We start from the raw sequence: 16,890 nt of genomic DNA on the forward strand, positions 1-16,890 counted from the left end.
AATTGCTTACAATCAGGGTGGATGTTCTAACATGTACAGTGCACGTTAGGTTTTGTGTGGATAGATGTGCTTTGAGGTCCCGACTGGAACACTAACTTTGTGTATCCTGATAAGGATGATTACTAAGAAGCTGGTTTACCCTGTAAGATCTAAAATGCTTCTGCAAAAGTGCACAAGGAGATGCCTAAGTGGTTTTAGGTCCCTCTCACCCAGGTAGCCAGTGAGCAGCAAGAGTGAGGAGTTTTGAATGCACACATTTAGATCTCAAGTGGAACAGAGATCTGGGAACTGGGAATGCAATACAATTCTAGAGGTATTTCAGCTCTGCAGGAAATTCCGAGTTTGTATTGGGGATTTTTTTGTTGTTTTTGTTGGGGTTTTTTTACTAACCCCTGATGAAACTTTTATAGCTTTCTCCTCTAGTACATACTTTGAAGCAAGTCTTAAGTGTTCCAACATTTACACTTTATTTTTACCTCAGCCCAAAAAGCAAACATGTAAGCTTTTGGAAGTTTTGAACAGGAAGTGTCATCTGAAAATACACAGATGAAAATGCCAACTGCAACACAATCCAATTACAGTGCAACTGGCACCTCTGATTTTATTTTAAAACATGGCTCAGAATTTCTACCACTATTTCACAAATAAGTTGCAGGTCTAAAAAAATCAGAGGCTGCAAGAAAAGGTCCAAATGTGGACTCCAGTGGAGGAACAATCATGATTTTTCTTTGGGTGTGAATTCCTTTAAAACAGGGACTGCCTTAATGCCATCCCCAAGAAGTCTAAAGCATTCTCTCCTATGCCTTCAATACACTTATACAGCAGCAGATGTTAAAAACATACCTTCAGTGTTCTGGATAGAAGCTTTAACCTTTGAGCTGTGGATGGACAACAAACCTGTGGGAGCCATTACTGATTTTTTCCTCACTTTTACAAAATAGGGATTCTTTGGGTATGGCTTTTTTTGTGGAAACGAAATGACATTAGCAAGGCTGAGGATCAGCTGCCACTCACCTGTACCTTTTAGCAATGTAGGATGTAAAAGAAGTTCTGCCATCAGCACTTCCCTCTGCTAAGTTCTAACAGGTCTTTGCTGATATCTTTAAAGAACATTTACTGTTAAGCAGGTAACTGCTAACTAGCACATGATCTAATTCAGGGTCCTAATTCCACAGCAGGTGCTTAAAAGACCTTCTTTATAGGTATTTCAACTCAATTTACCAAATACGAATGAACTTCATTAACTGCTCTACACAGTAATTTCTGTGAAGATAAAAGCACTTTTTTATTCAAGAATTTGTTAGGATTGTTTTTAAAATTGGACCAAAAAAGCACAAGTGCTACAAGAGCAATTTCTGACTGCAGCAATTTTCAGTTTATTGCATCAATGTAATAGTTGGAATGCCAAATCAAAGGGAAGTATTTTCATTCCACAGCAAAAGCTTTGTGAAGAAGTTTCAGCTAAACTAAACAGCTGACCTTTAGGGCAGCTATAGAAAATCCTTGCAGATATGACAGACTTTGCAGGTTTTGTCTGCTGATCACAGCAGCACACTGTTAATGTCAGCTGCTGTGTCCTGGTGCTTCTTTGCAAGGCAACTGCTCAAGCAAGCATTTGTAACTAGAAAGTTCAATACAGACTGCACAAAAACCCCCCAAACAACCCACCCCATCCAAAAGCTGAAGAATGACCATCGCTATGGCAACTAAAGCACTTAGCATGCTCATGCCTCACGTAAATTGGCACACTTTTACAAATGAAGTTAGTATAATCCAGGTTAAAGTAATGTGAGTAAAGTATCTAGAGATCAAACAGAGTATTTCAGGTGCTAGGACTCTAATCATCATCTATTACTAATTGTTATTGCATAGAAGACTACAGACAGCACAGCACTATGGGCTGAAGAGACGCCAGTGGCTGGCTCTAGTTGTGTATCCCAGCATGGTGCTAGGGTAGTCCAGTGGCTGGTAAGCTTGTCAGGTTGATTACCCATCAGAGCCAACACCCAATGTAGTGCTGGGTAGAGCAGAATAGGAAATCACACCTTCACCAGTTGTGTAACTTCACCCTCAGGTTGTGTATTGTTATGCAGCTGAGTGAGCAGACTGCTGCCTCCAGGAGGAAGAAATGCTACAATCTCCTTTACAGTTGTTGGCCCTGGTGCTTGTCTGATTACAAGAGAAGATGATCCAATTCACTCACCCAAGCCAACAAAAGAGCATGGACTCTTCACCCATTAATTCTCCTGCTAGTTGAAGCTAGCATCAGTGTCTTGTCAGGAGAGCTGTTGGCATGCTTTCAGATATGCCTCAGCAAGTATGCAGGCAAGTACTAACTTGGTAAATAGTTTGCTTGCTAAAAACAACCCACAGTCCTGAGGATCTTTACTTGGAAGTCAATGCTTCCACAAATACAGCACAGAATCATAGAGTCAGCAAGGTTGGAAGAGACCTCTAAGATCATCAAGTCCAACGATCCACCCAGCACTATCACTGCAACCCCTAAACCATCAGACCTTATCACCCAGTACCAGATCCAGACACCTTTTGACCACCTCCAGGGTGGTGACTCCACCACCCCCCCCCAGTAACCTATTCCAGTGCCTGACAACACTAGCAATGAAAAATAAATTCCAGTATCTAATCTGAATCTCCCATCTGAGCTTTAGGCCATCTCCTGAACCCCTCCTCACTAGAGCTCCTTTCAGGGAGCTGCAGAGGGTGGGGAGGGCCCTCCTGAGCCCTCTCCAGGCTAAACAATCCCAGCTCCCTCAGCTGTTCCTCACAGGACACGTTTCCTGGAGCACTCGTGAGCCTTGCTGCCCCTGCCTGGACATGTGCCAGTATCTCCTTGTCCTTTTTAAAGTGAGGGCCCAGAACTGGACACAGCAGTCGAGCTGCAGCCACACCAGTGCAGGAGGATCATTGCTTCCCCAGTCTTACTGGTTGCATGAGTGCTGAAACAGGCCAGGATGCCACTGCCCTTCTTGGCCACCTGGGCACACGCTGGTTCATGTTCAGCTGCTGTTGACCAGCACCCCCAGCTCCTTTTCTGACAGCTTTGCAGCCACTCTATCCCCAGCCTGTAGTCCTGCATCAGGTTAGTGAGGCCAAAGTAAAGGACCCAGCACTTGGGTCCTGCTGAACCTCATACCACTGGCCCTAGCCCATCAATTCAGCCCCTCTGCAGAACCCTCCTACCCTCCAGCAGATCAACATGCCAACCCAACTTGATGTTATGTGCAAATCTGCTAGTAATAGACTAAATGCCCTCATTCAGATCATGCCACAAAGAAATTTAACATCTTTGTTCTTTACTAATCCTCACTATTATTGATATTTCAATTAGAGATTCATTAGAAAAGCAACTGCCCTAATGCTTAAGAAAAGTTATTGTTCTTTTAGTTTAGGATAAGCTTTGACCAATTTTAAACCCTTGCATTCAAGGGAAAACTGCTTAGAGCTCTTCAATACAGATACACATAATATGTAGTCAGTGCCTGTGAAGAAGGCCAGCAGCAAAATTTAATCCAGTTACTCACACTACAGAGCAAGCCTGACCTACCACACCATCACAGAGGAGTACTTCATAAACAAAGCAACACTCCTGAAACAATCAAGTAGCAGAGTATCTTTCTGAAGGCTGTCACCTAACACTGTTCCATGCAGGTTTTATTACATAAGCTTCTTACAAGATTATTACCTAATTTGCAGTCCTGAAGTTACATACCACAACTGATAGCTACTTTTGAGTATACTTATTCAATAAATCTCCATGAAGCAGATTTGCATTCAACAGTTTATTTATAATTGTAAAAGCATAGGTGTTACATACTTTTGAGTAATTGCATATTTGTTAGAATCTTACCTACTCAGAAGACTGGTGTGTGCAAAGACAATAAAGTCATGCTTAGATTTCCCCTCAGAAGTTTGTTGCTTTAGTATTTGTTCCCCTGTTCAGTAAAACTTCCACAGAAACAGTGAGGAAATATAGACACAGAATAGCTATAGTTATTGAAGTGTATGAAGACAATCCAACATCATTATGTAGCCCCTACAGAACTACTGAAGGTAGATCTGCCTAGTATTTAAAAGGACAAAGCCTGGACTAGGCAAGGGTTAGAGCAAATGAGCAACAAGCCAAGTTACAGGTCACTCAAGCCATTTGTATTTATGGCTTGTTATGGACAAGCAAATTGGTGTCAACTTCATCACATCAATCCAAAAGATATCAATGGGGTAAATATACACATACATATTTTTTTAAAAAGATACATGTATGTATATACATTTTTAAAATAAGGCATGTATTTATTTCAGGCTCTTAAAACATTTTTCCACACTTTTCCTATTAATAGAGCATATGTTGCCATTTTATTGCTAAAGAAAGCATACCATCATTGCAAGCAGAACAGCGTCACCACTGGCTTTTGTCAGAAGTCCAGTTCAGTTAATAAGGTTCAAGACATACATGAATACTGTGGAAGAATGTTACTGTTACAGAAAAATGCAGAAGACTAGCTGAATTCTATTTAGATTGCACCAAGTCATTCTCTTGACATGGTCTGTAGTTAACAGTATAGACAAAAAAGCAGAACAGCACCATTCTGGAGCAACAGAAAGAGTACCTAAGAGTACCTAAAATACTACTTCCCCCATCTCTACTTGGTTGTTATATTAAAAAATACACAAGGGAAGGATGATGACACAACAGACTTCCTATTCTGCTCTAACAATGCTTTCTTCTGCAAGAAATGATGCAGGACCTTTGAGCTCATCCAGGGGTAAATCCTAATATGAATGAATATGCACACTCCATTATCATTGTGTAACTAATAACAGTTACTTGTCAGTGTGACTTACAAGGAGCACTCTCTAAGTTTTTTGTCAGCCTGCTTCAGGGAGATCCAGGTGTTTAACATGTTTGATCGCAGTTTGGCCCACACTAAATGATTGTTTAACCCAAATATCTGGGCAGCAAACTGGGCAGCTCCTTCAGGTGACAGAGTAGTAGGACAGCTAAGACCTGCAGAGAAGAGAATGCCACTTACTAAAGCATAGTTGATAATCAAACAAAACATTTTCACTGAAGAACAATTTAAGACAAGGCTTGTTTCAGCCTCCAGGAGCCACATGATCCAGTTTTAAAGCCAGTGAAGTGTCACGTGTTCCATTACTTTTAATACGACTGCTTTGTGGCACTTCACACCAAAAGCCATCGTGCAAATTACTCCCTTACACAGAGGTAACAGATTTCTGGGCCTCCACTCAAGTTACTAACAGTTAAAAATAATGCAGGTAAAAATGCACTGAATTAGTAGTTAAAGTGTTGAGGTTTACCTACACTGATTATTGAGAAAGATACTATTTATCTTTGATCATAAGGAAAATACATCAAAATTCAATTACTTAAGTTACCATGAATATTATTTTCAATTTCAAAATAAAATGTTTAGCAAGGATAAGCCAAGGTTTACTTTTTATAAGGATTATTCCTATGTAATCTTTGCTGTGTCTGTTGGGCTTTTTGCTATTAAGAAGTCAAAGCCTGCATGTGACATATTTCCACAAACTTTGCTTGGTACTGATCCAGCTGCTTTTCCAATGTTTTGCCCCTTGTGTGTACAATAGAACAACAACAGAAAAATAGAGCTAGATCAGATCAAGAGCATAAATTGAAGATCATCTTACCACTGGGTAGTCTGAGAGAAGACCACACATCCTGAGTACCCCAGTCAGCTGAGAGTGGAGGGCAGTTGACAACTGGGTAAGCAGTGTTACCAGACATGACTGGCCCCAAGCCATTGCTTCTGCCAGCTACTGCAACAAACACTGTTGGGATTCCATCTCCTGTGGGGAGGAAGACATTCAGAGATAAGCAATCCACCTTGGTCTCTACCACTTGCTTTCATGGGAGCTGTGGGGCTGAGTTCACAACTGTGTTTGCAGTGACTTTTTCAATTCCATTACATGGCACTAATATTTTGTGTCCAACTTCCTCCTTTAGAGAAATATCTTCTAAGAAATCTTACATCCTTAAATCCCAGCTATGTTTACCACACACAGTTGAAATTAGCATTTCTTATTCTGCCTCTGAGGGGAAGTCTCTATCAGAGGAAGAGGTGCTGCTTAGCTTTATAGAGAACATAGCCATTAAACCTCTAGCATCTGGAAAGAGTTAAATCTGAAAGAGTTCACCTCAAAGTAAGTGTTTTAACTATGGTTACCACATTTGTAGTTTCACCAAGTAGAATGGTATGCATAGAATGTATACTCCCACAGAAATAAATAATGCCTGTATCTCCTCTGCTAGGCTATAAACACTTTTGAAGAGATGTTAAGTCTTGTTGGCAAAGAGAGTAATTTAAAGCGAGCATCTTTTTCTCATGGCATCTAAATAGGCAAGAATGTTTTACTCAAACAGAAAAACATGGTGGGAGCAACATCTGCCTAATATAACACATGAGAATAGTCAGTCAGCTAGAGAAAATGTTGCCCTGCCTTGTTTCAGAAACGCTGGCATTGCCACCAAGGTACTACAATAAATCTAGTAACGTGATCAGGGCTTGGGCAAAGCAGTTCTGACACTGGATAAAAACAGAGGTTAGACTTTGAGTAATGGAAGGTGTGGCAGCACAGTAGGACAATACATTGCTCCAAAATTACTTAGAGCAGTCATGCTACTAGCAAGTGTGAAACACAATTGTAACACAGCTTGGTGTTCTGTTTAACAAAAAATGGAAAAACCCAACATCAATCTTTTAAGTTGCCAGGTCATTCTGAAACATGATGCTGTATCAATCCAAACCAGTACTTGGCATTTACCTTCATACTCTGCTTTGATCCGCAGGGTTTCATCTGGCCCTTTGTGAGCAGAAGTCACTCTTAATTCACAAGGAATTCCAAAAGTTGCACATGCCTTTTTTATTTTTTCACAGTGGCTGAGGTCAGAAGAAGATCCCATCAACACCACAACTCTACCTTGGCTCTTTGTTTTCAGAAGCAACTAGAGAAAAGAGTGGAGAGGGAGGGGAGGAATAAAAGCAGTTAACAGGATTGAAGGCTCACAGTTATCAAAATCTAGATGTGTTGTTCATAAAAACAGGTACCTCCACTCTTTCTGAAACCCATTCAAAGTTTCTCTTAACCATTTGCAGTGCTTCAGGAGTCACTTCTTTCAGGTCCCGATAGGACTGGAGAAAGGAAAATAAAAGCATTGAAGTGTTGTGGTTTAACCCCAGCCAGCAGCCAAGCCCCACACAGCCTCTCACTCACTCCCCCACCAGAGATCAGGGAGAATCTGAAAGGTGGAATTGAGAAAACTCATGGGTTGCAGTAAAGGCATTTTAACAGGCAGAGCAAAAGCTGTACACACAAAACAAAAGAAGGAATTCATTCCCTGCTTCCCATGGGCAGGCAGGTGTCCAGCCATCTCCAGGAGAGCAGGGCCCATCACACATAACTGTGACTTGGGAAGGACAAAATGCCATCAACTCCATAACCACTTCCTCCTTCCCCCACACTTTATATGCTGACATGATGCCACATATCAGGGTCTGCAATATCCCTTTAGTCAGCTGGGGTCACCTGTCCCAGCTGTGTCTCCTCCCAGTCTCCCAGGCACCCCCAACTTCCTCACCAGTGTGGCAGTACCAAAAGCACAAAAGGCCTTGGGGTCTGTGTAAGCCCTGCTCAGCAATAACAAAAACATCTTTTTATTATCAACCTTGTGTTCAGCACAAATCCAAAGCACAGCCCCATATTAGCCACTGTCAGGAAAAATAACCCTACCCCAGCCAAAACCAGCAGACAAAGTTAATGTGATTTGAGTACACAGAAGACTTATTTTGCTACCATAATTGGTAAGAATTATTATTATACCCCAAATGAAATATTTGCACAGTTTCTAGCAATTCCAGGCATAAACAGCCTTCTACATTGCAATTTATGCCCATTTACAACACAAAAACACTTTCAGCCACAGGGGTATTAAGGTTTTGGAAGCTTTCCACTGAGAAAATTTAAGGAAAAACACACAACTTCTTTAAAATTGGATTTGTAATGACATGATTGCCTGCAGTAGCACTGTACCAGCCTAGGTTCTACATGATAATATCATGTACCTTATTTTAGGGGACTGTAAGAGCAAATAACTCAAGCATGCTACTACATAATTCAGGTCAAGTAAACAACAGAGCAGTTTTTCTTCCCAATTTAAAATTAATACCCTTCCTCCCAGGAACACTTTGAAATCTTCCCCTGTGGCCTGCAACACTTTCACAGAGTCTGTCAGTACTCTCAACAACCATGACAAACTCCTGACAACACCATTCCCAAACCAGTTCCTTCATAACTAGTCATCTGGAAATTCAGAGATATTTGTGAAGTATAAATGCTTTAAGTTTAAATATAGGACAAGTTCTCTTTCAAACTTGTTTGCAGGCCTCATGTGTGGGTGGGCACAGTCTATTAGCAACACTTTTGGAAGCAACATTATTGAATTCAAGGTTAACCAAAATAAATAACAGAGAAAAGCATCCTCACTGCAATTCCCTCTTAAGTATCACCAGATCTCTACTAGGAGAGGATAATAACAATTAATCTCTGAATAAACTGAGAAACTTTGAGGCAGACCTGGGAACCAAAGCTTCTATTCTTCCCACCCATCTGTTATCAACTATTTTATTATCTGTGCAAGTCAGAAATCCTTATCATTCCTGGAAATCCCACACTTCATTATGACAGCTCCAGTCAACAGTGCTGTTGGGTATTCCAGCTGAAGATATATAGACAGAGGATTTTTTTTCCTACCATAAACCAGATAAACTATTTAGTGAGAACAGGCTTGGACATAAAGGACCCTACAAAGTACTTTTTAACAAGGTATGACCACCTAGAAAAAGCCACTCTGAAAGCAGATGGTAAACTGTAGGCTTTCCTTTCTTCATTCTTCTCCCCTGCTCACATAGAAGTAAAGATTAAAGCACCACCTGTTTGTCCTTTTGCTGGCTTCTGTCTCCTGCTGGCCACAGTCTCCAAGAATCGTTGTCAATAACATCAGCAAGAACAATTTCTTTTGTCAGCACGTTAACACCAAATTCAATCTAAAAAGACAGTAAGAATCCTATTTTAGGAACTATACAGTGATATCTTTCCTGTCAAAATCAGGATCATGAGAAATTAGATTCTTAGACCTTCAGATCCACAAGAGTGCAGTTTTGGGGCTGCCATGCTTTTTCCAGGATCTCAAAAATGGCTTGAGTAGAACGAGACATAATATCCACTTCAGTCTGGCCAATAGTAAGTCCAGCAAAACAGAATTTTGCTTCAATTATTTGCTCTTCAGACCACTGTGGATCATTATTAGCATCATCCTGTTAAGAAAACAAGAACAAATACATGATGTAATTTAAGCTTGCTATAAGAGGAAAATTACCATTAAAAGATACATGGTTTTGTGTGGCTTTTTTTTCCAAAAAACAAATACAGGCTTCAAACTAGTATTTTATGATTAGCATTTAAAAAATGACAGTAACATTGAGAACACTTGCTGTAACACCTGACCATCTTTAAGAGTAACAGGGTACACACCACAAACACAGTTTTACAGTTCACCAGATACATCTTTCAGCACACATTCCCAAAGGAGTTCAGAATCCTAAATGACTAGCTAGCTACTTACCCTCACCAGGCAACCACTGTTTATTTTAATTTCTTCAAATATGTCAACACATCTGTTTCAACTGATGCATTAAGCTTATACCTAGAAAGCCCTTATATCTATATTTTTCTAGTTTTAAGTACAGCTTGGCTTGTTATTCTTCGATTGCACTGTAAGCCACTACTGTATGGACTTGGAACAAAACAGCTTTGGACAAGAATGCAAGAAAACATTAGAATAGCAAAACTACAGATAGTGAGAGGATTGGTCAGCCAATAGCACTACTTGCTTTATCTGTCAGCATTTTAAAGGAGATAATACAGAATTATAGCTCTATCTGTTTAAGTTTGATTAACATCACAGGAAAGGAAACTTACCTTGTAAAACATCTCAATTTTGGGTGGGTAAAACCTATATCCTTCTTTGACACCAGGGTTTCTCTTGAGGAAGGAGCCAGTAGCAATTCTTCTGCACACCCATTCAATTGGGATCATTTCACAGTGAGCTGCTATGAATGCTGTGTCACTCTGTTTCCTGACAAAAGCTGTTTTGATTCCTAAACAAAAAGATGGCAGCTTAGTTCCATTAGTAAGCACACTCCAGTTAAAACAGTAGTCACAAATATCTTAAGTACACCTGAATCTTGCTCTTCCATGGACTTAAAGAACACACAATCTTTTCAGGGTATTTTAAGCCCACTCCAGCCTTGCCAAGTATCTTCCACATGTCATTAGTTTTGCCCATTTTATCAAACAAAACTTGTAACTCAGAAATCCTATTTTTGTAATTTTGTTCACAGAACCTTAAATTACTCTATCCCTCACAGTGTTTTTGTTTGTTAAAAAAAAATAATTAGCAGCAACCAAGTACCCAACCATGTTCTCTGGTGAAAGATTCCTTATAGATCAAAGACTAATTGGAGCCTTTCAAAGAGTAACAGAGCACAGCAGTCTTTACTACTTTGCTTAATAAAAGCAGATGGGACAGAGAGAATGGCTTTGTCCTCCCTTTCACACAAACTAAGTTATTTAGGACACTAGATCGTGATTATTTTTTAGGCAAAAGACAGATACAGAAGCATGTGCACTCAAACCTGCTGCAACAAGTCAACCTTCTTAATAATTATAAGATGATGGTCCCCATATTAAACAGGGACAGCCAACATGCAGATCAGCACTCTAAGTGCAAAATGGCTCTTTTTTCAATTTCACTCTGGAGGAAAGTCCCACCTTTCTCCCTGACTGCTGCAGATAAGTAAAACCTTACAAAAGGAAGGCCTTGTAATATCATGGCTCAGGCCTGTTACTTGGCTAAGTAGAAAAGGACTATGGGAGTGTGACTCAGGTGACTTAAGAGGTAGAAAAACAAGTCATATAACTATCGTGTGTTCACATCGTGGGCTACAGTGGTTGGTTGAATAATGTTTGTTATGATTTAAAACTATGTAGCTGATAAAGGGCTAACTGCTTAAGAAGGCCTGGTTTTGGCAATAAAGCAGCTCTCTGCACCTGCCTGGGGACTCTGCGTCGCATACCTGACCAGGGCAAGACAACTGCCAAGCCCAGTCGGCATCTGCCAGAAACGGAAGGCAGAGGAGCCACGCTCAGTCAGACCAAACAGTTCTATTCCATTCCACTTCCAGAACCATAAGGGAAGAAACAGTCTTAAAATATGAACACTGACTCTTCCAGGTTTGGTGCATTTCCTTCAAAGGCAGAATAGTTTAAATAAATCAAATGCACTTTAAGGCCCCTGTCTGGTTCACTACTACATTTTTCATCAGTGCAGATGTGTGCTTTTGCTAGGCTGACATTAGCTTTATCCTAAAAGGGAGAGAAACTTTAACAGGACTTTGTAAATCATCACCTCTGAAAGAGTGGGTAAAGAGGAGTTGCGCAAGGCGAACAAACAAAACACCCTCTACAACAAGGCATTCCCACTATCTGCACTTACACCACTGACATAAGGAAACTGGAGAAGAACCCTCAAAAGTTCTTTTGTTGTTTTAAAATGCAGCTGCAGCTTACTCTGTATGTTTTTCCATGGCACCTGTGAAAGTTATGAGTACAAGCCACTCATGGATTTTTGAGAGGTCAACAGAATGGCTTCTTCATGTTAAAACTGCACATCTATAGGATATTAAGTATTTTGATTGTTATCTTAACTACTGGCATTCAAGAATCAGGCAAAATATCTCACTAACTGTTCTGAAACGAAAGTCAGAAGTTTTAATCAACTGCAAAAATGATCAAATACCTAGGAGGCTTCTTAGTAGTGTATGCACAACAGGCTTGTGAATTACTGAATTACTTGGCATGTATTTCTGTGCAAGCAGTTCTTGAAGAGAAACCATCTTTCTCTTCCCCATATGAAGCATGCTAGGACTTCATAGTTAGCTATCACCACACCTTGGAACAGATACTACAAATTCTAGGGTAACTCAGCTGGTGCCTTTGTTTGAATGTTTCAAAGCACATGGAGCACACAGTTATAAGGAACCTTAGCTAAGCTTACTAGTGCCTGTATTCTAGTAGTTAGCAGACACCACCAGCATGAATTCCTCTTTGCAACTTGCCAACTACTCAAAGACACTGTAAAATGCTTTCTCAAAGCAAAGCTACTGGCTCCATTTTTGGAAGTGTGGTGCTAAACTTACTTGAGTGACTTAAGTTATGTATTCCATGAAACTCACTGCTAGCATCAGAAACAGTTTGAATCTTTTAAAGATTAAGCTCATGACACATTCAATACAGACTGATAAATGTATTTTACAATGTGGTCCTCGCAAGTGTTATCTGCAAAGCTTACAGGAAGTTTATGCTGCTATAAGACACAAATGGGGGGGGGGAAGACACTCTAATTTTATGTTTCAGCTTACATACACAGATTTCACAATGCCTAGACACACTGTGGTAGTACCACTAGCTAGAAGTGTGCTCTATGCATGCAGATGTAGCAAAGCAAGGCAGATGCATCCAGCCCAGAGTTACAGGTAAGGAGGTGTAGGTTATGGAAGAACTGACAAAAGCAGAGGGGAGGGGATTAGAGGCGCGTCCAAACAAGCAGGAGAAACTATTGCAGTTATCTGCAACACCAGATTACTGCTGATACTCTAGTGTTCATTTGGAACAGCTCTAAAGTAACAGAGAGAAAAGTATAATTAAAAGCTAAGCTGTTCCAAATGAACACTCACCCAGCTCTAAAGTAACAGAGAGAAAAGTATAATTAAAAGCTAATAAAAAAGAGACTAAGAAAACCACGAGAGCCTCAAGGCAGGTTAAACTCTTTTACAAAACAATACTGTTTTGGAATAACGTCTGTAACATACAAGCATACACAGTGTGCCTTTAAAATACTAACCAGCTTCCTGAAGCAGCTGAAACACACAGCTTGTCGTTGTGTTGGAAATGGCAGCCTTCCCTTCCATTCGGTCTTTCCTGGCTGCATTTCCCGCCGTTATTTGGTCTTTTGACTGCATGAGAACACATCCCGGGATATCTGGCAGCTCGTACACTTCTTTCGTTTTACCTTCATTAACTTTTTTGCCAAGTTTTAGGTCTAGAGGAACAAAAAAAAAACAAAAAAAAAAAAGGTCATTTTTACATCGCAGACTTGTTTACTTCCGCACGCAGAGCCACCACCTTCGAGTCCATGGGGATCCAGCAGGGCCCCGCGCTGCGGTCCCCGACCACGAGGAGCTCCCTGAGCCCCGACCCCCGGGGCGGTCTGGCCACGTTCCCCAGCAGCGCGGCCGAGCGCACGGCTCCCGGCTCCCGGCTCCCGCCCGGCGTCACGGGGGCCGCGCCAGCCGCGGCCGGGCCGCCCCGGCGGTGCCCAGCCGCCCCACCGCCCCACGCAGCCGGGAGCTGCCGCCTGAGCGCGGCGGCCAAGAGCTCCGCTGCTTTTGTTTTTTTCTTCAAACTTTGGGGAAATCCCGGAGCTCCGACCTACGAGCGGCGCGGGGCGGCTGCCGCCCTCAGCATCCTGCACCTGGAGCTGCCCCCGCCATCTCTCCTGCAGCCGTGCCCACCCTCGCGTACGAGCAACTACCCATGGAAAAACAAAAAATTTAAAAACCCAAAAAAATTTAACATCACTCAGGGAAAAAGTTGGTGTTCAAGCACCTACACCCCAAGCCGCTGAGCAAGCACCCTCGGACCGACCGACCGACCGACCCACCCCCGACGGCCGCCCGGTTACCTGATGCTGCGGGGGCCATGGCTGCGGCGGGAGCGGGCGCGGGCACCTAGGGCACAGGAGAGAGCCTGAGCGCACGCCGCAGGGCTCGGCCGCCGGGGTAAGAAGGGGCCGGCGGAAGGGGCGGGCAGCCCGGGCAGCGGGCCGCGACGTTGCCCGCCAATCGCCGCCCTACGCCGCGGGGCGGCCCCGCCGAGCCCCCCGAGCGAACCCCGGACGGCAGCATTATCCCCCCGCCCCGTCCCGTGCAAACAGAGCCCCGGCCTTCTGCCCGGCCAATGCCGACGCCACGCCGTGCTCGGGCCCCGGCCGCCCGCACCCTCACCCCGCGGGCAAACATCCCCTCAGCCTGGTGCGCCCGGCGGAGTGGCGGGGGGAGTGGAGTCTAGGAGAGGCGGGGCCGGGCGAGGCGGTGGAGCGGGCCGGGGGTGCGGTGTCGCCCCCCCGTATGTAAATGAGGGCGGGAGCCGCCCGGCGGGCCACCGGGATCCCCAGGCGGAGCGGCGTTGTGGACTGAGCGTGCCGCGGCAGCAGCGCGCGGGAGCCGCTGGAGCGGGAGCGGCACCGGGACTGGGAGCGGGAGCTGGAGCGGGGCCGCCGCGCCACCACGTGCTGCCCGCGCCATGGAGCTGGAGGAGCTGGGCATCCGGGAGGAGTGCGGCGTGTTCGGCTGCATCGCCTCCGGCGCGTGGCCCACGGAGCTGGACGTGCCCCATGTAATCACGCTGGGGCTGGTGGGGCTGCAGCACAGGTAAGAGGGGCGCGGGGGCGAGGTGTGCCCGGACGCGGCTCGGTGTCGGAGCGGGCCGCGCCGGCTGCTCGGGGCCGTGCGGCGGCACGTGCAGCCTGGAGGGCCTCGGGTCTCCGGCGGCGAGAGGGGAGGGGAGCGGAGCGCCCCGACCGGTCCCTTCCGCTCCGCCCCGGCGGAGAGCCCCGGCAGCATCACGGAGGCGAAGCGCAAGGAACACCCCTCCTGCCTCCTGCCTTCCGAGCCGGTCCGTGCAAAGGAGAGCTGTCGAACGCCTTTGGACCTCGGCTGCATCGCGCCTGAGTCGCATCCGGTCTCGCTGCCGGGCCCGCGCCACCGGCCCGGGCGTTGGCACGTCCCTGCGCGGGGCCCGCGGCGTGGCCGCGTCCCGGGCAGCAAGGATGAGCCCCGGGCAGCGGGGATGAGCCCCAGGCAGCGGGGATGAGCCCCGGGCGGCGGGATGCGCCGGCGGCCCCGTCCCAGGCACGCCGAGCGGTGACCTCCTGCCTCCTGCCGGAGTCGCGGCGAGGCCCGGCCGTCACTCTCGAGATGCTCACCTTAGAGTGTAAGTCACACAATCCGAGGCTACCGAAACTGAGCAGTTCTTAAGCGTTTTTAGACTCCTACTAGCGGTAGTGGTTTAGATTCATCGTCGTAATACAATAAAACTTCTACCTGACGTGTGTCTACAGCGATGTACAACAGACCTGATTCACCGTCATCCGTGTGGATGCAGGGCTACAGAATTAAGTTTGGGTTTTACTTTCATTTGGTTGGTATTCAAAACAATAATGTTATGGACTGACCTATACCAATCATTTTTTCAGTGATGCCAGAAAGGTATATCGTCCTGGTGGGAACACATGCACAGCCAGGCAAGCACAACATCACTTAGTAGTACATGCTGAGCCTGTTTGCTGTGCTTGATTTCACAGCTGGAAAAAGTGTGCTAAGTATACCCACTCCTGACAGTCTAGGTAGGTGGGCTACCTAGGTAACCTAGGCATGGGTAAGTACACATGCACTGAATAGATAAAATACATTCTTTGCATTTCTGAGGTCACAGACATGCAAATGTTGCTCTGAAATTGGTCTTGGACCAACAATAGGAAATCGTTTACATGGAGATTTTCTGTTTATTACAGTAGAGTTTCATATACTTTTCCTGGTAAAATGCTGCATTCCTACTGACTCTCATATGCTAATAATTCTCTTTCAACTGCAGGTATATATATTTTGCCAGTGTCCACCAAAAATTTTTTTAATGGGAGTGATACAGACAAAGTCCCAGGAATAAAGCCATGGTTTTCATGTAAAATGAAACAATAGTCTCATTTTAGCTTGCAGTAATTTTTTCTGAAGAGGTTGGAAATAATCTCACCTTATTTGTGCTTACAGTTACACTGGTAGACCTGGAGTATTTTAGGTGGAAATAAAATGATTGATGTATTTTCATTATTTTGCATCATATTATCTCAATTTTCATTGCAGCCTTATTTCAACTTTTCAATATGCTTTGTTTTTTTTTAAAAATTTCTTTGATGGGCACTTGACAAATATATTTAATTTGCTTGACCTTTTTCATATCAGATATCCCCGTGGAGGACACAACTGTACACACCAATATTTATACCATGATTGGTATCATTCATTCACAAATTCTACAGGAAGCTACACACCTAGAGGCATATATGCACTACCTCTGACTCTGATCTAACTCAGTAATGGTCAAAAATTTTAAGGAATGCTTTCCTAAAGGCATAAACATTACACCTGCAAAAGTGAAACAGTCTGTTCCATTAGGTATACATTTGCAAGCACTCAATAAAATTCTGTTCAATAGCTGAGATGTTAATGTTCCTATTTTCTTTGCTAATCTTTCTCTCTTTGAATTTTTCCTATTATGATGGGTAGAGGAGCTGGCATCCTGATCAGGAAGTAATAGGATAACAGCTATTTTTCTTTTTACTTTTTGGAATGTCTCTTGAAAACCAGAGTTAAAGTTTAGCATTAACTGAATCAATGAACTGCATTAGGCCCATGGTTTTAAAGTTAAAAATGAAGACATGTCTCTTAACCATAGGCCTTTAAAAATAAATCAATATGAAAGAAGATTATAGTAAATATTAATGGGCTATCCAAGTCAGGCCTGAGTGACTAACAGAAATTTGAGTGGCAACTAGAAAATACAGTCCCTAGACATCACCTTCAAATTAGTAAGGGTATTTATGTAATGATTACTGCCCTTTGATATAAGCATGTTCTTCTACATTCAAATTAGTCC

General features: G+C 43.6%; 2 protein-coding genes across 3 annotated transcripts in view; one reads left to right on the plus strand and one right to left on the minus strand.

The window, feature by feature from the left end:
* Positions 1-3,785: 3,785 nt before the first annotated feature.
* PAICS (phosphoribosylaminoimidazole carboxylase and phosphoribosylaminoimidazolesuccinocarboxamide synthase) overlaps positions 3,786-16,890 on the minus strand; it is a 40,449-nt gene continuing 27,344 nt past the window's right edge. The window contains exons 1-10 of one of the 2 annotated variants that reach the window (XM_041402967.1): positions 14,184-14,202; positions 13,862-13,907; positions 13,022-13,219; positions 10,039-10,217; positions 9,195-9,374; positions 8,991-9,104; positions 7,110-7,193; positions 6,826-7,006; positions 5,692-5,850; positions 3,786-5,026 (exon numbers count right to left, since the gene is read on the minus strand). In XM_041402967.1, the coding sequence (XP_041258901.1) occupies positions 4,860-5,026; positions 5,692-5,850; positions 6,826-7,006; positions 7,110-7,193; positions 8,991-9,104; positions 9,195-9,374; positions 10,039-10,217; positions 13,022-13,219; positions 13,862-13,907; positions 14,184-14,198 (1,323 nt within the window). In that variant the 5' untranslated portion in view covers positions 14,199-14,202 and the 3' untranslated portion in view covers positions 3,786-4,859. Of the gene's footprint in view, positions 5,027-5,691; positions 5,851-6,825; positions 7,007-7,109; positions 7,194-8,990; positions 9,105-9,194; positions 9,375-10,038; positions 10,218-13,021; positions 13,220-13,861; positions 13,908-14,183; positions 14,203-16,890 lie in introns of those variants that run through there. The other variant, XM_041402968.1, reaches the window with a different exon arrangement.
* The window catches only part of PPAT (phosphoribosyl pyrophosphate amidotransferase), a 42,096-nt gene continuing 39,448 nt past the window's right edge, over positions 14,243-16,890 (plus strand). Inside the window, exon 1 of the mRNA XM_041402966.1 lies at positions 14,243-14,609. Coding sequence (XP_041258900.1) covers positions 14,482-14,609 — 128 coding nt within the window. The 5' untranslated portion in view covers positions 14,243-14,481. The remainder of the gene's footprint in view (positions 14,610-16,890) is intronic.

This window comes from Onychostruthus taczanowskii, unplaced genomic scaffold (assembly GCF_017590055.1).
Source record: "Onychostruthus taczanowskii isolate IOZ18803 unplaced genomic scaffold, ASM1759005v1 scaffold2, whole genome shotgun sequence".
Classification (NCBI taxonomy): Eukaryota; Metazoa; Chordata; class Aves; order Passeriformes; family Passeridae; genus Onychostruthus; species Onychostruthus taczanowskii.